At 32.7% G+C, this 18,537-nt stretch overlaps 3 protein-coding genes across 3 annotated transcripts; 1 reads left to right on the top strand and 2 right to left on the bottom strand.

Moving 5' to 3' along the window:
- Positions 1-2,018: 2,018 nt before the first annotated feature.
- Positions 2,019-8,916, bottom strand: LOC126779180 (nucleolar GTP-binding protein 1). The gene is made up of 15 exons (XM_050503078.1): positions 8,765-8,916; positions 8,512-8,664; positions 7,754-7,875; positions 7,346-7,481; positions 6,868-6,969; positions 6,392-6,484; positions 5,814-5,963; positions 5,455-5,612; positions 5,073-5,214; positions 4,661-4,841; positions 3,880-3,989; positions 2,941-3,059; positions 2,687-2,820; positions 2,390-2,547; positions 2,019-2,316 (listed from the first exon to the last, which is right to left on the bottom strand). The coding sequence occupies exons 1-15, from the start codon at positions 8,810-8,812 to the stop codon at positions 2,161-2,163; spliced, it is 1,962 nt and encodes a 653-aa protein (XP_050359035.1). The 5' UTR covers positions 8,813-8,916; the 3' UTR covers positions 2,019-2,160.
- Positions 8,917-9,291: 375 nt separating this feature from the next.
- Positions 9,292-12,991, top strand: LOC126779173 (presequence protease, mitochondrial). The gene is made up of 2 exons (XM_050503067.1): positions 9,292-9,433; positions 9,608-12,991. Exon 2 carries the CDS (start codon positions 9,644-9,646, stop codon positions 12,695-12,697), a length of 3,054 nt encoding a protein of 1,017 aa, XP_050359024.1. The 5' UTR covers positions 9,292-9,433; positions 9,608-9,643; the 3' UTR covers positions 12,698-12,991.
- Positions 12,992-16,764: 3,773 nt separating this feature from the next.
- On the bottom strand, positions 16,765-18,537 carry LOC126779190 (gastrula zinc finger protein XlCGF57.1-like). The gene has a single exon (XM_050503102.1). The coding sequence runs from the start codon at positions 18,427-18,429 to the stop codon at positions 16,849-16,851; it is 1,581 nt and encodes a 526-aa protein (XP_050359059.1). The 5' UTR covers positions 18,430-18,537; the 3' UTR covers positions 16,765-16,848.

The raw sequence follows: 18,537 nt of genomic DNA on the forward strand, positions 1-18,537 counted from the left end.
TATTTTGTGTTTCATTTTAATTGTTTATATCACCTTTTCAGATGTGTTATACTCTAACGGATATTTTTGTTCTAATTAGATTAAAACAACAGGAAAAGATGCATGACATCCGGTCGAGTATTGCTTATGAACTTTGATTGTATGAAATAATTATAAAACAAGCCATGTATCGTTTACTCATTTGGAAACCAAGGTTTACAGCCCTGTGAGCTCTAGTTTAGTCTATGGCCATATGTCAAACGCCATTGTTCACATTTCGTGTCAATAGAAAGAGCGGCGACTGTAATTATAATCTTATTACGTTTTATTATGACGTGGTTTATGAGGTGGAAAAATTAAAATAATAATATCGATGGCAGCAAAGTAGATACGGACATCTGAATTTTAGTGAAAATGCTTTTTTACGAAAATAAGCTTATGTTAACCTTATCTACAAGTCTGTATTAAAGTTTTTTAATTTTTCTAAGTAATTACAATTTTTTGGTACGTAAATGAATACAACTACACTCGAATTTTAAAAAACGCCGCAGTAGAAACTGATATTTGAATTTGTCCGACTTTACTTCGGGGTATCCACAGATGATTGAACCGCAAACAAACATATCAGTCACTTATCACACTCTTGCGCATACTTTATGCGGTTAATTTATCGCACTTTTTGTTAAAATTATAAATTAAAATATTAGTTTCTATCAAAATACCTACCATGATTTTTACAAAAATATTAAACATATTAGAATCAACAGCAGTTGACGACGCAGAATTTAAATAATAACTTAGTTTATTCGCACCTCATCGTTAACGTTTTGATCTCTTTTTTTCCATTAGAAGTAGTTTGAAAGTGATAATAATTGTTGAGCTATAAGACTTTTTTTTTTAATTTTATACTCGGTAACTAATCTTTACTAATATTATAAAGCTAAAGAGTTTGTTTGGTTGAACGCTAATCTCAAAAAATTCCGGTTCAAATTGAAAATTATGTTTGTGTTCCTTTGTCAAAGGCTATTATTATATTTAACATCAAGCTACAACCAATAGGAGCTACGCATCAATAAAAAATGTTGCTGAAACAGGGAAAATGTATTCTTTTTGAGAGCTACCGTTGCGTACGCTGCCTAAACGGTTAAAGTTAAGCAACAATCACGAATGCCAGAACTGTTTTTCTTAAAAGATAAAAAAGCATCCACGATATCATATGTGTATCATTTAAGGATGACTTACTATAACCTTTTTTTATGGTAATCAAATTAGTTCTAAATTTTTTCAAATTAGTTCTAGATTTCAAATTAGTTCTAGATTTTCTTCTCATTGTTTTGTTAAATTTATAATTACTCGTTTTTTTAATAGTTAGTTAATCAGAAGTACTTATTTTTTAAAAACATTTGTGTGGTTTAGGAAATTAAATGAGTTTAACTGAGAGACGTAGATGAAGCTATGTAAATGTTATATGTAAAGTAAATGAAGACATCTACAAAATTTTAGTCCAAAAATGTTAAATACTGATTTAAATAATATCCTTAAAAAATTGTTCTCGAGGTTGTTACCTTAATTTATTAAATATTTTAATTAGAATGAGCACATTTTGATTACAACGAATAAACGGATATCAGGCAGATATAATCTTTTACGTTGACGCTTTTGCAAAGTAAAAAAAAAAACATCTACATTATTTCAGAAAAACAACGAAATAGCGATAAAATCCGTTCTACAATAAATAAAAAATGTTATTTTAGATCATCATGAAAAATTCCAAGTTAATTGATACATAAATGTCGAAATGGTAACAATTTTTTACTTAATGTCCTCTCCTGAAAAATTGCTATTATGTAGATGTCCGTATCTACTTTTCCAACACCTTCAACTCTTAACACCTTCAAAGTCTTAAGACCATAGCAGGCCGTTTTACTGGCGATATCTATTGAGGCATTTATTTTAAATAAAAAACATTTTTTGTACATCATCACTTTATTAAAACCAATCGACTCTCTCAATGTAAGGGACAAATAAAAATAAATGAAGTCACAGGTGACACTCGGTTTACACATTGTGTAATGTACGGCGCAGTTAACATAAGTATGTATTTAATAATGAACAGAATATAGATCCACGGCTCTGTAAAGTATATAATAAATAGCACAGGATGTACTTCGTATGCAGCGACTATCGTCTGTCCGTCTTGCCCACTCCTCGCTTGCCGGAGAACAAATGTTTCGGTTTCTTGGTGCCGATGAAGCGATCCGCCTCTCCCTTGAGACCCATCTTCTTCGTCTTCTTGGCGATAGCGACGTGGGCCATTTGCTTCGCTCTCCTTTGCATCTGCGGGGAACATAATATTAGTTGTAACACAGGCAACGACTCCGATAGCAAAGGTAAGGAGTCGAGTACGTACGGCGACGTCGCGTACGCCCTGCGTGTCCCGCGTGCGCGCGAGGGTGGTGGCGGGCGGCGCGTCGAGTCGCGCGCGCTTGCTGCGCGGCGCCGACTGCGAGCGCGACCGCGAGCGCGCGCGGGTGAAGTGCGCCGCCTGCGTGCCCGACATGTCCACGCCTGGCAGACACGAACGAGCAATTTAAGGGGGGGGGGGGGATTTGGTTTCATGCCAAATATTAATTATTAATATTTAATTAAGATATTCGTATTGTTATGGTCAAATAAATGTGAACTGTTAAAATTGAGACATTCGTACCCAGCTTCTCCATCTCGTCCCTGAGCTTGCTGGTGGAGCGTCCCTTGTCTCTGGCGCGACTGTTGCGCGGCATTACGGGTTTGGTCGATTGCTTCACGAGTCGGGACTCATCCTTCAGCACCGCCTTCTTGTTACTGTAAAATTAAATATATGGTCGAGTCTAATGGCTAGGTCTAAAGCTATAGATCCCGGGAATCTGGGGTATACTAATTAAGTTATTGACAAATGTAAGTTCTCTCCTGCAATTCTCTTACCGTATCTGCCTAGCCAGGTCGCGAATCTCCTTCATGGTCTCATCGAGCTCAATCTTGGGCACGGCGTACATGCCTCCAGCCATTCTCAGGTCCTCTTCCTTCTCTAGATCTGCTAATTTCTGAAATCATAAATTTATACTTTTATTTTGAGAAAAATTGTATAGTTTTATTTATAATTGGTAATAAGATGAGCAATTTGGATGATTTATTGTCTGTTATCACCGCCGTGCCTAGTACTAAAACCGCTTATTGTTTTTCAATAATCTAACACCACTATGGAGATAACAAAACGAACTCAAACCGATAAGAACTATGGACAGAAACTTGACACAAGTGTATTTTTTTTTCTTTTATATTTTATACAACACTAAGGAATATGATTTTAATTATATAGTTAAATAAAAATGTATTTGACATGGGTAATGCGCAGTGAGCAAGACGCTCGCCACGCGACCAATTGCCAGAACTTTGATTTAGGCCACGTTTTGACTGTTAAGAAGTATGCAACTTCTAACAGCTTCGATCGGGCCACAAACTTACCTTTTAAACCCCTTTAACTAACCTTAAGTTATACAATTAAAAAACAATTGAAAAAATGGGTACTTAATATATACGCAATTCTTTTTTTCGTCGTCTAACAAAACTATTTTTTTATTTTAAATATATATCATAGTAACGATGACGCACTTTAATGCATTTTAATTAAATATATATATATATTGTATGGATTTTTAATAAAATTAATTATAAAATATACTTATTTATAATAAAAAATTGTACAATACCCATTTCCAAGTATTCATTAAATATATTGATAGTAATTATGAAAGCAATGTATGATTTTTGCGTGTGTGCACGCACGTCTTGCGTGTGTGCGTACAGTGTAAATATAATGTAAACTTTAGAAAGAATATTTAAATAATATAAACATAAACTCACGTCAAATATCTCCGGATCGATATAGTCAGCGATGTTATGTCCCTCCCAGAACTCCGGTATGGGATCGTACCGCTCCTCTTCATCAATATCTGCGTAATTCTTCTGTAAATCTGTAATATCCAATATAGAAGTTGTATAAAAAAATAGAGATGATACAGTATTAAGTTCAATCATTTTTTAATTTTTTCTATTTTTTTATAGAATAGGAAGGCAGACGAGCAGACGAGCATATGAGCCACCCGATGGTAAGAGGTCCCAACGCCCATAGGCATTAGCATTGTAAGAAATGTCAACCATCGCTTACATCGCCAATGCGCCACCAACCTTGGGAACTAAGATGTTATGTCCCTTGTGCCTGTGGTTACACTGGCTCACTCACCCTTCAAACCGGAACACAACAATACTAAGTACTTCTGTTTTGCGGTAGAATATCTGATGAATGGGTGGTGTCTACCCAGACGAGCTTGCACAAAGCTCTACCACCAGTAAATTTATTTATAACGAGATTAATTTTGTATTGTATTTTTATTTAGGAAGGCAGAATATCAAATGGGGCACCTGTTGGTAATCATCATTCCCCCTACACTCCCAAGACGTAAATATGTGCCTGTAATTAAACTGACTGACTCATCCACCATATTTGAAAAATTAAGTCAGATTAATAGTGAGTGGGTAACCAACCTATATGAACCAACACAAAGTTCTATCACAAGTAAATTGGTGTATTATTAATAAAGATTATTCTTTAACACCCCCCTCCACTATCGCAAACAGCACTCACCGAGCACGTAGTCATCACCAAGTTCCACCTCGATCTCCCTCTCGAGTTTCCTCTTACGTGTCTCCCTCTCCGCCGTCTTCTGCATCTTCTGCAGCACGGAAGGCGGCAGCACGGGCGGGCGCGCTTTTCCATCGCGGGGTGTGGGGGTAGCCACGTGCAGTCGGTTGAGGATACCGTCCACCTACCACCATAGAACACTCCATAGAAATTATAGTTACATTATTCCAATGACAGAAGGAGTGGATTGACGCGATATCATTGGTTATCGGAATTTAGGAAGTAAAATTAAAATGGATGTAAGTAGTTAAGTGAAATCATATTGTATTATAAATAAATAAAAATGAGTGAAGAGTTATTTGTAGTACACAATATGTACAGAAATGTAAAGTTGAACAAATGGACAATCAGTTACCTTCTTGGTCCTCATCTTCTCAGTGACCCTGTGTCCCAGCAGCCGCTCGCAGGCCTCTATCTTGACCTCCTGCACTCCCTCCTCCGTCATAGTGGACATCCTCATTACGGGCACTGTCTTGAGTTCAGAATTCGTATCAGCACTGAAATAAACATTTCGTATGAAATTTAAGTTATAACTTGAAATTGAATTATATTATCTGGTTCTTATAAGGCATGGGCTAGCATTATAAGAGGATTTTTGTAAAGAGAAGGTTAAATATAACATCTGTACACCAAAGCAAAATGCAATATCATCGTAAGTAGGATTTCCTCTCAGCAGACAGACATATACCGTTTGTAATTTCATTTAAGATGTACAAATAATAAATAGCTATACTTACTTGACAACATTTCCTTTGGTACAGTTGGCTTCCAGCTCCTCGATCAAGGCTCGCTTGTTCGGAGGCAGTTCCTCAGGTTTGATCACATCCATCTTATTGAGCACAACTATCAAGGGCTTATTACTGAAGAGTGGTTTTATACTCTCAAAGAGTGATATCTGAATAAAACAAAATACACATTTTATATAATGTTTGTTATTCGATTACGATTGCCAATCTCAATGACTGACTGGCTTGCACGTATTTGCAGTCAAGAGTTTGAATTTGCAGTGTTCAATTACACTCTAAGGGAAATTTTGAAAATAACTTCACCTATTTCAATTTTCAACGTATATCATTGGGATCCTATTCAACCACACCTGTTCCTCAAGGCTGTGTCCGCACTGCTCGGAGGGGTCCAACACATAGAGCACGGCTGCACGCAAGTGAGCCAGTGCGGTCACCGCTTGCATCTCAATCACGTTCCGTTGTTCAAGGGGATGATCCAGGATACCAGGTGTGTCTATTACCTGAAATGTCAAATATGTTATTATTATATATATAATAACTGTAAAGAAGAAAAAGATTAAAATATATTAGAAGTATAAGCATCAATAGCCCAATGGTTTTCGGGCCGCATAGAAATTTAAATTCGCAGGTTCAATCCTGACCCTTAAGGCTATTGTCGTCCTCACTCCTAACACAAATTATTACAATTAATTCAATAAAAAAAGAGACACTATGTTAAATAATTGTACAATTTTAAATACAATTAATCAACAATTAGCCGAAAAAAAAAATTGCCAACACAATGATCCATAGTAATTATTTATTGGATGCTTATTGTATTAAAGTTTTATATTTCAATTTATTTATTTTATCAACACCAGTCCACACATGTGATAACGGTAATGTGCCGGGAATAATAATAATAGTAAGAATCACAATAGTATCCCACCTGCCATCTCAAATATTTATAATCTGTATGTCCAACATACAAGCTCTTTGTTGTAAATGCATAAGGTTGAACTTCTACATCCGCTCTTGTAATCTGTAACGAAATATTTGTAATTAATAATTCATTTTTATGGACAACAAAAATATATATTGTCAACAACAAAATATGTGTTGTCACCAACTTTTCCAAGATGTCACATCTACCTTTATCAAGAACTGACTCGACTCTGAAACCTCGGACGTTAAAGCCGTTGTATGATTGAAACTACTACTGAATCCAATATATTAAATATTATATAAAATGCATACACCTTCAAATTTAGGTTACAAGATTTAAACTTTTTAAAGGTTTGAATAAATAAAAATTTAAACTGCAATTAAATAGAAAGTAAAAAATACTCAATTTTTTTCTATGTACTTTCTATTTAATTAATAAAAGTGTTGTTTATCTAAATAAAAAAAGTTTTGATATAATACCTTATTGATGAAACTTGATTTGCCAACATTAGGGAAGCCGCAAATGATGATTGTGCGAGTGTATGGGTCTATTGATGGCAGACGGGCTAAATGCTGACGGACCTGAAAAGAATAATCAATGATTTGAATAATATTAATTTGCTACTAGACATAGCTACCTGTACCTTCTGATCGCTACAAACACACAGAATATGAACTTTTATGTATGTTTATTTTTATTTATATATATATATACACGAAAATATAATATATAAAACATTATATATATATATATATATATACAAAAATTCGTGTATATAATATATATATATTTATTTTAAGTATTTCTTTACAATTATTGTAAAAATATTCACTCTTTTTTTTAATAATTCCATCTACGCATTTTGTCACAATAACAATTAATTTATTTCTTATTAAGAATTAATTTTTGCATTAAATAACTAGTTTTATTCTTGCCTGTCAATGAAATAAAAATTACCTGTTCCAAATATGTTAAGTTGGCTGCTTGTCTTTTCATAATTGTCGCCATACGACCAAGAGCAGCCCGTTTCAACTGCTTGCAGCGGTACAATGAATCACCGAATTTCAGTAAACGTACATAATCTTTAGCTACACTGAAAAGATGAATACAATAACTGTCAAGCAAATGCCCACCATTATAACATCTGTGGTGTTGCCATGATGTAGGTTGTCCCATGACTGAATGTTTCATATAGGCCAATTGATTTCAAAGGGAGGTTTAACATAAGTAATTTTGATGGGACTCCTATTTGTATATTAAAACCTACCCTGTTAGCTAACAGGTGCCTTTAAATGTGTTTATTTCATCATTTTGTGATTAATACCCTATAAATTACAATATAAAATCTATTTTGAAATTTCTTACTTGTCAATTAGATGTCTAGCTGTGTTTAACTGTCCGAGGCCAAGCTTGTAATGGTCCTTATCGTATAGAACATTCATGAGATCGGCGTAGAATGGATGAACATCATCAAGTTTTGGAAATTCCTAAAAAAAAAATAATATAATTAATTAAATTTTATAAATATGTTATAATATTATGCAATCATTCATGCAAAGTATTTGGCTAAATATTATTTTTCATAACAATTACAATAATATTAACAATATCTAATGGGATTTATTTATTATTTGTTGATTTCACAATTTAAATTTTCTTATTTAATAAGTAATGCATGCAAGAAATGCAGCATGTTACAATAAAAAAAAAGGACCAAGTAGTAGTCAAAGGTGTACTATAATAAATAATATTAATAAAGATATGAGTCTTTTAATTATCTTTAAAATTAATTAACAAAAATGTTAAACATTATCTGTAAAACTTAAATTTAAAATTTGAGTACTAAAATTAAGTGTATGCCTTTGGTTTTTTTGTTTTAACTGACTGACTGTACTTTGGTTTGCAGATTTTCTTTATTTATTAGATTGAGTAAAGACATTATTACGAGGCGTGAAGAGGCATCTTGCGGGCCGGCAAGGCGGGGACGGCTAGTACAGAACATTTTTCCCGACTGTACTGGCCGTCGTCGCGTTTGGACTCTACTACCACTTACCATCAGGTGGAGTAGAGTCATTTGCCATCCCGGGGCATATAAAAAAAAAAAAATTCAAAATGATACATACCTGTATTATTCTAGACAATCTATCGTGAAAGTTCTGTTGAGTGAATTTAACTTTTCTTATATAAAAGGCACGTATTCTTGTTATTTTATAATGTTTATGTACCACTGTCGGCGTTTTTCTTTGTGTTTTAGATAGTATAATATCTATGAAGTCCTGAAAACGAACGCATTTATTGTTATTATAGGTTATAACTAAGATTTATATAAATATTGTTGTTATTAATACGTGGTTAAAAGTTAAATAAATAACTCACCTTAGCCGTGGGCACTACGGCAATCTTTTTAAAGTTGTACAAACTCATTTTGTATTATTTTGTAGTCATTTATTAAAAAAATAACTACTTTTTGGGCTACACATGTAAACACGTGTTTACAGCCCAAATTAAAAAGGATTTTAGTCAGCTGTCAAAACTAGTGATGTTCTATGGTCATCAACACAGAGTACATAACGACTACATTTATCATCAATGTTGATAATTATTTAATACGATTATTGATATCTTGTTACATATTTGATCAGCTCTAGATATTTGTTTTCTCTTATTTCTGTTTTTTTGAAATAAAATGAATATATGCTAAAAGTAAATTCTATTTAATTATTAGATATTTTAATTATATTTAATTATTAAATATTTCAACTCGAGTAAACACTGAATTTGCACTGTTATATAAAAAAATATATAATCGAACACATAACTTTTAATAATCTTTCAATTTTTTTTTATTATTATTAATTGTTGTATCGCAAGCGGCAACATTCCAGTTTTAAACGTCATTTCCAGAATTCATGGCCGGCTCATGTGAGGTTCCTATAAAGTTAAAAATATGCAAATTATTAAAATAAGTACAATAAATGCATAATATAGGATTGGAATAATTCTTTAAATCTATGAACTGAACTAAATGTGAAAACATTACTTCAAGTAAGTTAATAATCATTGCATCATTTTTCATTTGTTTTCGATCGGTGACAGATCGTTGAAAATTTTCATTTTATTTTACGTAAAAAAACGCCGCATTAAAAAAGTTTATAATCACGTATTCCATTCCATATCTATCGGTATTTTAGAAAAAAGTGAGTGATTATTGTGTTGCAGGAGCTAAGAGTGTAGAAGAATACATTTAAGAAAACAATGTACGCGAGATTTCATAATTGCGGCTGGACATTACTCCACAAACGTCTGAACTTATCAAATTGTAGAAACTACGCAAGTGTTCTGAAAAAAAAAGAAAATCTATCCAATAACTTACAACCAGGTAAAATTTACCATGGATTCGTTTGCACTGAAGTCGAGCCAATTAAGGAGTACAATATGACAGCATATTTACTTACACATGAAAAAACGAAGACTGAGTACTTACATTTAGAAAGAGATGACTCGAACAATGTATTCTCTGTTGGTTTCCGAACTACACCTCTAGATTCTATGGGAACTCCTCATATTCTAGAACATACTGTGTTATGTGGATCTGAAAAGTATCCAGTCCGAGACCCATTCTTTAAAATGCTAAATAGATCATTGGCAACATTCATGAATGCAATGACCGGCCCAGACTACACATTTTACCCATTTTCCTCTCAAAATGAAATTGATTATAGAAATCTCCAAAAAGTTTACTTAGATGCTGTATTTAAGCCCAATTTAGCCAGATTAGATTTCTTACAAGAAGGCTGGAGATTAGAACATTCGAAGTTGGAAGATAAAACTTCAGAAATGGTATTTAAAGGTGTTGTGTATAATGAAATGAAAGGTGCATTCTCTGAAACGAGTTCGTTATTTGGCCAAAAATTTATAAACACAATTCTACCAAAGGGCACTTATGGCTATGTCTCTGGTGGTGATCCTCTATGCATTCCAGAGCTAACCCATGAGCATTTAAAGAATTTCCATGCAACATATTATCATCCAAGCAATGCAAGGATATACTCATATGGCAATTTTCCACTTGAACAAAACTTGAAATTCCTAAATGAGACTTACTTGAGTAAATATCAATTTTTGGACCCAACAAATACCATTGTAACCCCACAAGAGAGGTGGAAAATGGCAAAGAGAGCCAATATTGTATGTAGAGTTGACCAATATGGAGGTGCTGTGGAGAAACAGAATCAAATTGCTTTAGGTTATGTAATGTCTGACATATCAGAGATCTATGAAACATTCATGCTTACTGCACTAGCAGAGTTAATGATTATAGGACCTAACTCAGCATTCTATAAAAGTTTGATTGAGAAAAATATATCTGGTGGGTATAATTCTTTAACAGGATATGAAAATCAAATTCGAGACACTTTATTTGTTGTTGGATTGCGAGATGTTGAAATATCGAAATTTGAAATGATAGAAACCATTGTAAATCAGACAATTGATGAGATATTTACAAAGGGTTTCGAAAAAAATCATATTGAAAGTGTCTTACATGGGTTTGAATTGTCTATTAAGCATCAGTCACCGAAGTTCGGACTTAATTTGCTATTTAGCTTAATGCCATTGTGGAACCATAATGGACCAATATTAAATGCTTTAAAAGTCAATACGTTACTTGATCAACTTAAAACGAATCTAATGAATCCTACATATGTAAAGGATGTTATTGAAAAATATTTCCTTTTAAACAATCATAAATTAATTATGACAATGCAACCGGATCCCAAATTCGACGATATATTCAATGAGGCTGAAGCAAAATTACTTAAATCTAAAGTGAAAAATTTAACTCCTGAGCAGAGGGAACAGATATTTGCTGATGGTATTGAACTTTCTAAGGCTCAAAAGAAAGTTCAGAATCTAGATGTATTGCCATGTTTAAAAATAGACGAGATAACATTAAACAAAACTGCACCATCATTAGAGCATACAATTTCAGGTACAATTCCGCTACAGCTTTGTAAAGCAAACACCAATGGCGTGACTTATTTCAAAGGTGTTCTTGGTACTGATTGTTTAAATGAAAAGCTTAGGCCATTGTTACCATTCTTCAACTATGTTTTAGACAAATTCGACACAAAATCTTATAATTACAGGGATTTTGACAAATATGTTAGCAAGTCCACTTCGGGCTTATCATTCGTGACCCATATCTCTGAGCATATTGATCAAAAAGAACAGTATGAACAAGGTGTTTTAATCAGCAGTCATTGCCTTGATGAAAATTTGCCAAAAATGCTTAATATTTGGACTGAATTATTCGACAGACCCAACTTTGACAATAGTGAAAGAATGACAATGCTCCTCACCAACTATTGTTCGTCATTAACAGGTGGAATTGTTGATAGTGGCCATTCATATGCAATGCAAGCAGCAAGGTCTCTTATATCCTCTGTGGATGAATGTAAAGAAAGTCTTTTAGGAATTAAACATATTATGAGTATGCAACAAATACAGAAGACTCATAAGACTGAAGATATTCAAGACATTGTTGATCTCATCGGCAAAAATATTCTCAAAGGTGATAATTTAAGAGCAGCATTCCATTATGCAAACACTTCTGAAAATTTGAATGAGTATATTGATAACTTCTGCATGAATTTGTGCAAAGGTGAAACAAATAAAGATGTAAATAGAATCAACTGGACAGATACTAAACCATTAAAGAAAGAGAACCGTGGTATTCATATAACGATGAACATTCCAGTAAATTTCTGCGCTAAAGTTGTACCAACCGTGCCATATACAGACCCTGATTATCCCAAACTCCGTGTGCTATCAAGATTTTTAACATCTAAATACCTACATCCAATTGTTAGAGAACAAAATGGAGCATACGGTGGTGGGGCAATGTTGACCATTGATGGAGTAGTTAACTTTTATTCATACAGAGATCCTAATTCTCGTGTAACATTGGATGTCTTTGATGAAACAGCAGACTGGATGGCAAAGAACAAAGATCTTATTGATGATCAAAATCTTTTTGAAGCTAAACTGTCAATTTTACAGCAGATGGACCAACCTGTAGCAGAATACATGAAGGGTATAGAAATGTTCTTGTATGGTCTCTCATATGATATTTGGCAGATGCAGAGGGAACGCGTCTTAGCAGTTAAGAAGGAAGATTTGATTGAAGTGTGCCAAAAGTATCTTACAGCTGATAAATGGGCTGGAAAATGCGTTATAGGTGATGGAGCATCTCAACAATTGATAAAAGATAACGAAGTTTGGGAAACTTTAAGTGGACCTCAAGAGTGAACAATCTTGTATTGAACTTGTTAAAGCATTCTATTACTTATTTGTAGTCTAATAACTTGTCTTAATTAAAACCAATATGTTTGTAGGGATTTCATTAAAAAGTTGCAACACAGTTGTTGATTTTAAGCATTACTACTTAAATAAAAAAGTTGTATGAAATATACATTAATTATATTCAATTTTATCATATTTAAAATTTAATTTCTCTTAAGTCTACTTAAAAACAAAACTGTTCTAAGATAACTAGCTGTTATATTTGCAATGGATTATTTATTTCAAAGTATATGTTGAGACTGTTAGTAAATATGTATTTTAGATTACAAATTGTTTTATTATTTTTTTCAACCAACTTTTATATATGAATTTTTGCTATCCCAGTTTGCATCATTGTATGTAATGACTTGACTGATTTCAAGGATAAGCCTTATGATTTATATCGAAATTTTGAGTTGTGAAAAGCGTAGCCAGGTCAAATAATTATAAAAAAAATAATTGGTGTGTTGATTTTAAAATAATATAAAAACATTATTGTATTTATAAAGTAATTCGTTTATTTCAATTGTTATACCACTAAAATTCTTATCCGACTATAATTTTACAAGGTTATCATAGTAGTTACAACCTGGCAACACCAATTGCAACCTAAACACAGGCTTTGAAAATCCGATAGAAAGCGCTAATTACGAACGATGCAGAATTAAGAACAGGGGACCAATTCTATTAGCTTACGATGTGTTCCCGATTCTATTCTTGACGAAATTAAACCCTAGCAGAATCGAAACTCGTATGATCCAATTCCCGATTCTATTAAGATCGAACTTCGACCGGACCGCAAGTAGTAACCTTGTAGTAGAATGGAAAAACGGCGACGAATGCGTTTCTTAGAATAGTTATTAATGTAAATACTTACAAATAATTTTCTGTTACTTGAATATATAAATGATTATTATTTATTATGTATATGATTCGCATTCAAAGCTTCAAATTGCGTTTTGATGTTGTTTTGTTAGTACAGTGTCGCGAAGCAAGCGCCTCTGACTCTGTATTCTCTTTTTCTTTATTTATTTATTTTGTTTTTTTTAAATTAACTCTAGATACAATTTAACAAATACATAACAAACACATTTTGTATTATAATTAAAATAATTTTTCACCTGAATGTTGAAGTTTGAATGAATGAATGTCTAATGTGCCAGGTTAATGGAATTATATATATAATATTACTGGGCCCGGCTTCATCCTTGTAGTGAAATAGTTTTTTTTATTACATAAATACGAGAACGGTACGACGATTTTGCTAAACTTACCTATCCTATATGAAAATTAGGGGACAAAGAATTACCGTTACCGCGACTGAGTTGATTCGACAAATATAGGAATAGTATTATTAGATATTAAGTTGTCTCTTTGATTTTCCAGATGACTGCAATATGGCTTTACCAGATGGCTTCGAGAACCCAACTGACTATTTCAAAGAGTGCTTAATATTCTTTAAGAAATATCAGCATCTTTTTAAATATCCAAATACTGATTTATTAGTCGAAAACGTTTTAGATCATATTGAAATCGATTGTTTAAATAATTTAAACGTATTCGCTAATGACTTTGACATTAAGGAAATAGCTAGTGATTATTTAATGGATTTTTATCATAATTTATATAAATTAAAAGCGAAATATGTTGAATTTGAAAATAAAGATTTGGAATTTTTAATCGATGTACCGCTAAGTATTAAGAAGAAGCATGAGATAGCGTACTTGGCTAAAGAAATCGAAATGTTGTCTATGGATTCAAACTGCGAAACTGTCATCGATTTTGGGTCGGGATTGGTAAGATTTTAAATAAATTTAACATTAACGGCCCTATTTATAAACTTTGCTTAGTTGAACATTAAGGTTTTCTCTTATTCTGTCATTATTGATTTGACATTCGAAGGAAGAAGCAGCATTGTTCAACTAACCAACCGCTAAACATGGTTCATGAGCAGACTTGGGCAAAATAATTATTACACATTGTAATCGTGATCATTTATCAGATTACATTTACGGTTATAAGTAAAACCTCTAGTTCTTTATGATTTCAGAAAGTATCTACAGTTTTATTAGTTTAGTTAACCTGCATTTTGTTATTGAGATAAACTTTTAATGATAAGCAAATTTAAAGAAATATGTTATATTTATTATTAAAAGCTAACGTACTTATGTTCTTCATGAGAAAAAAATATCTTAATACAAAAACCAAAATAAATCAATTTGTTCAAAAACATTTAAAATATTATTTATTTTAGGGGTACTTGGATCAACAAATATTTAAAACGACGGGTTATAAAGTTTTAGGTCTAGAATGCAATGAGACGCATTACGTTGGTGCTAAAAAACGTCAAAGGAAATACCACAGTGATTCAATTGATCATGTTAAATATGTAAAACATACTGTTAATGAAGATTCTTATGTACATATAGATGAATATATACAAGATAAATTTGTAAGCTGTGACAGGTTTTGCATAGCAGGCCTACACGCATGTGCAGACTTGACAATAGACGCGATGAATATATTTTTAAAAATGGAAAAAGCGCGCGCTTTAATTATAATGCCGTGTTGCTATCATAGAATAATTGAAGAAACTAGTTGTAAATTTAAAAATTTTCCATTAAGCGATGCTTTAAAAGATATTTATAAGGAGTATAATGGGAGTGATTTTTTGACGGTGCCTTTTTTAAGATTAGCAACACAACCTCCGAACGCATGTAAAGAAAAAATGGAAGATTTGGTTTTTAATTTGTTAGCACGAGCTGTTCTGCAGCTTTACAGTTTTAAATGTAAGTAGTTTACTAATTATTATTCAATTATTTCGAACTATTTTTACAGTGAAGTAACAGCCTGTGAATGTTCCACTGCTGGGCTAAGGAATTCTCTCCCTTTTTGAGGAGAAGGTTTGGAGCTTATTCCATCACGCTGCTCCAATTCGGGTTGGTGGAATACACATGTGGCAGAATTTCAGTAAAATAAGACTCAATCAGGTTTTCTCACGACGTTTTCCTTCACCATCAAGCACGAGATGAATTATAATCACAAATTAAGCACATGAAAATTCAGTGGTTTCAGCCCGGGTTTGAATCCACGATCATCGATTAGGATTTACGCGTTCTTACTACTGGGCCAACTCAGCTTTTTTTGGGTAAATTATATATTTGCTAACTTTTTTACAGACAATTGCCAGCTTAAAAGAAATAAACGTAAGGCAGTTCGCCTGAAATCAATTGGAAATAATTTCGAGGAATACGTACAAGATGCTGTCGTCGGCTATAGATTAATATGCAATAACGCAGGCAATAACACAGTTTTGAATACAGAACAATTGTGTAGAATTTGGCGCGAAATTCCTCCATTGACGTTTAAAAAGGCCGCCATATTTATTTTTCTTCAAAATGATTTGCAACCGATTTTCGAAAATTTTATTTTATATGACAGATTATTTTACTTAAAAGAGAAAGGAATAAAAAATTGTAAAATTAAGAAAATCGCTAATGAAAATATATCACCTCGGTGCTTAGCTTTATTGGCTCAAAAATAGTTACTTATCTATAAATTAATAGAGTAAAAATAAATCTTAGTCTTTAATAAAGACCTCCTAAGAGTAAGAGTCCTTACGGTGCATTTATTCACTATCGAGCACGAGATTAATCTTACATGTAAATTAAGTTCATGAAAATTCTGTTGTACGGATTTAAATATACGATCTTCGGTAATATTCTACATCACTAAGACAAAGAAAACCTAGTATACATTAACAAATTTATATTATATTATTGATCTTTTATTAGGTTAATATTAGTTCAGGTCAATGGATATATTGTTCTAAAATATTTAATTTATAATATATAGAAAAAAAGAAAATAAATAATCCCCAAATAAGCAATCATTTTTTTAACCCAATCATCCATTAAATTAAGAAAATTGTTGCTATAATCTTAATTTTATTTTATTTCGAAAACTTACAGATTTATAATTTATAAATAAATATTTTATGATTTAATGGGGTGAACAAAAATTCTTAGTAAAATATTGCATTTTTATTCAAATTCATCCATTTAAATTGATTTGTACATATTTTATATTGTCTTTTCATATAATGAAATCTGCTTTATTTAATTATTCAGGTCTATCTCTTCTGATGTGGTATTTGTGTTACCGTCATTATGGTTAAGTTTTGGCCGACCTGGTTTCCTTGATCCTTCTAAAAGTTCCTTTTTCCATTCATCAGTTTTGTTTGTCTCTACATACATGATCATTTCTCCGGTCACTGGATCGATTGGATAAACTCCCTTAGGTGTTCGTTTCTTCTTCGCCATATTCGTGCCATGCCTTCGTTTCATATGTTTGTTATAATTTGGCCAATTCGTGAATTGTCGTTCACAAAGTTGGCAGGAATATGGCTTGACTCCAGTGTGCTGACGTATATGTTGATCGAGAATACTCTTGAAACGAAAACCTTTATTGCAATATGAGCATATGTACGGCATGGTATCCGTGTGAATAATACTGTGATTCATTAGCTGTTTCCTCAAACGAAAACAACGACCACACTGATCGCATTCAAATGGCTTAACACCACCATGAATTCCTACATGCATTCTTAGTTGTCCTGGTGTTCTGAATCTAAACTTGCAAATTTCACAAGGATAGGGACGAATATCATCATGAAGCATCATATGTCCGGCTAAATTTTGCTTACTCAAAAATCGTTTGCCACATTTTTCACAAGTGTGATCTCGTTTTCGCTCAGTGTGTATCAATAGATGGTTCGTAAGAGTTCCCTTGTATTTAAAAGTTTTTTGACATATCATGCAAGTGAGACCATCATTCAAGTTTTGCAACGCCATTGGTGGAAGCTGCCTTATTCTTAAATCTCTGTTAAATGTGTTGCTGTGCTGAGTAAGTTCCTCTGATGTTTTAAATGTTTCATTGCAGCCAGTGCAAATATGTTTTGTTTTAACATGTGTGTCATAGTGTATTCTTACATGCGACGTTTTAGCAAATTTCTTATGACACTTGAAACAAGATAATTTTAAATACTTTCTGTGCCGTTTCACGTGAGCAATGAAGCTATCTAGTTTTAATTTACGTATATTACAATCTGTGCATCTGTATGGGTTACAGCATTCATGAAACTGTATCGAGTGGGTTTTGAGTTCATCTATAGTGGGGAATAGTGTTTCGCAATAAGCACATTGCCAATTATAGTCTTTCCAAGACATTTTTAACTGAGCTAACGGTAAACCATCCAGATCACGGATGATTTCAATTTTATTTCGCTTTTTTTTATCCGATTTCTCTGATTGGAGATCATTTTGTCCTTGAATGTCACTTTCTGATTTAATTTTAATATTAACATCCAAAACCGGCGAAGAAGAATCGTAATTGTCATCATCAGACACAAGACTTTCTTTTTTTATATTTTTAACTTCGGTTAAATCTTCTAATACTTTTTGAGCTTTTTCGACTTCCCAAATGAAATCAAAAGCTTTATCCAAAGAGTTAATACACGTTAAACATATAGTACAAGGTAATCCATCATCTGGATTATTCAAATTTATATTTATGTTAAATCTGCTTAGTTTGCTTATTACTGAATCACGCATTTCTTCATCCATAGCAATATTTACGAGTTTCGTGCAAGATTTTAATGTGGCACAAAGACGACAATAGGCATTTTCCACGCCACTCATGTTTTAATAAAAATAAATTATATCTATTTGTTTATTTTTAGCTAATTTACACATATATTTGACGTTTCTATTTTGCAAACATTTCTGACAAATATAAAATCACCAAAG

Source organism: Nymphalis io, chromosome 28 (assembly GCF_905147045.1).
Source record: "Nymphalis io chromosome 28, ilAglIoxx1.1, whole genome shotgun sequence".
Classification (NCBI taxonomy): Eukaryota; Metazoa; Arthropoda; class Insecta; order Lepidoptera; family Nymphalidae; genus Nymphalis; species Nymphalis io.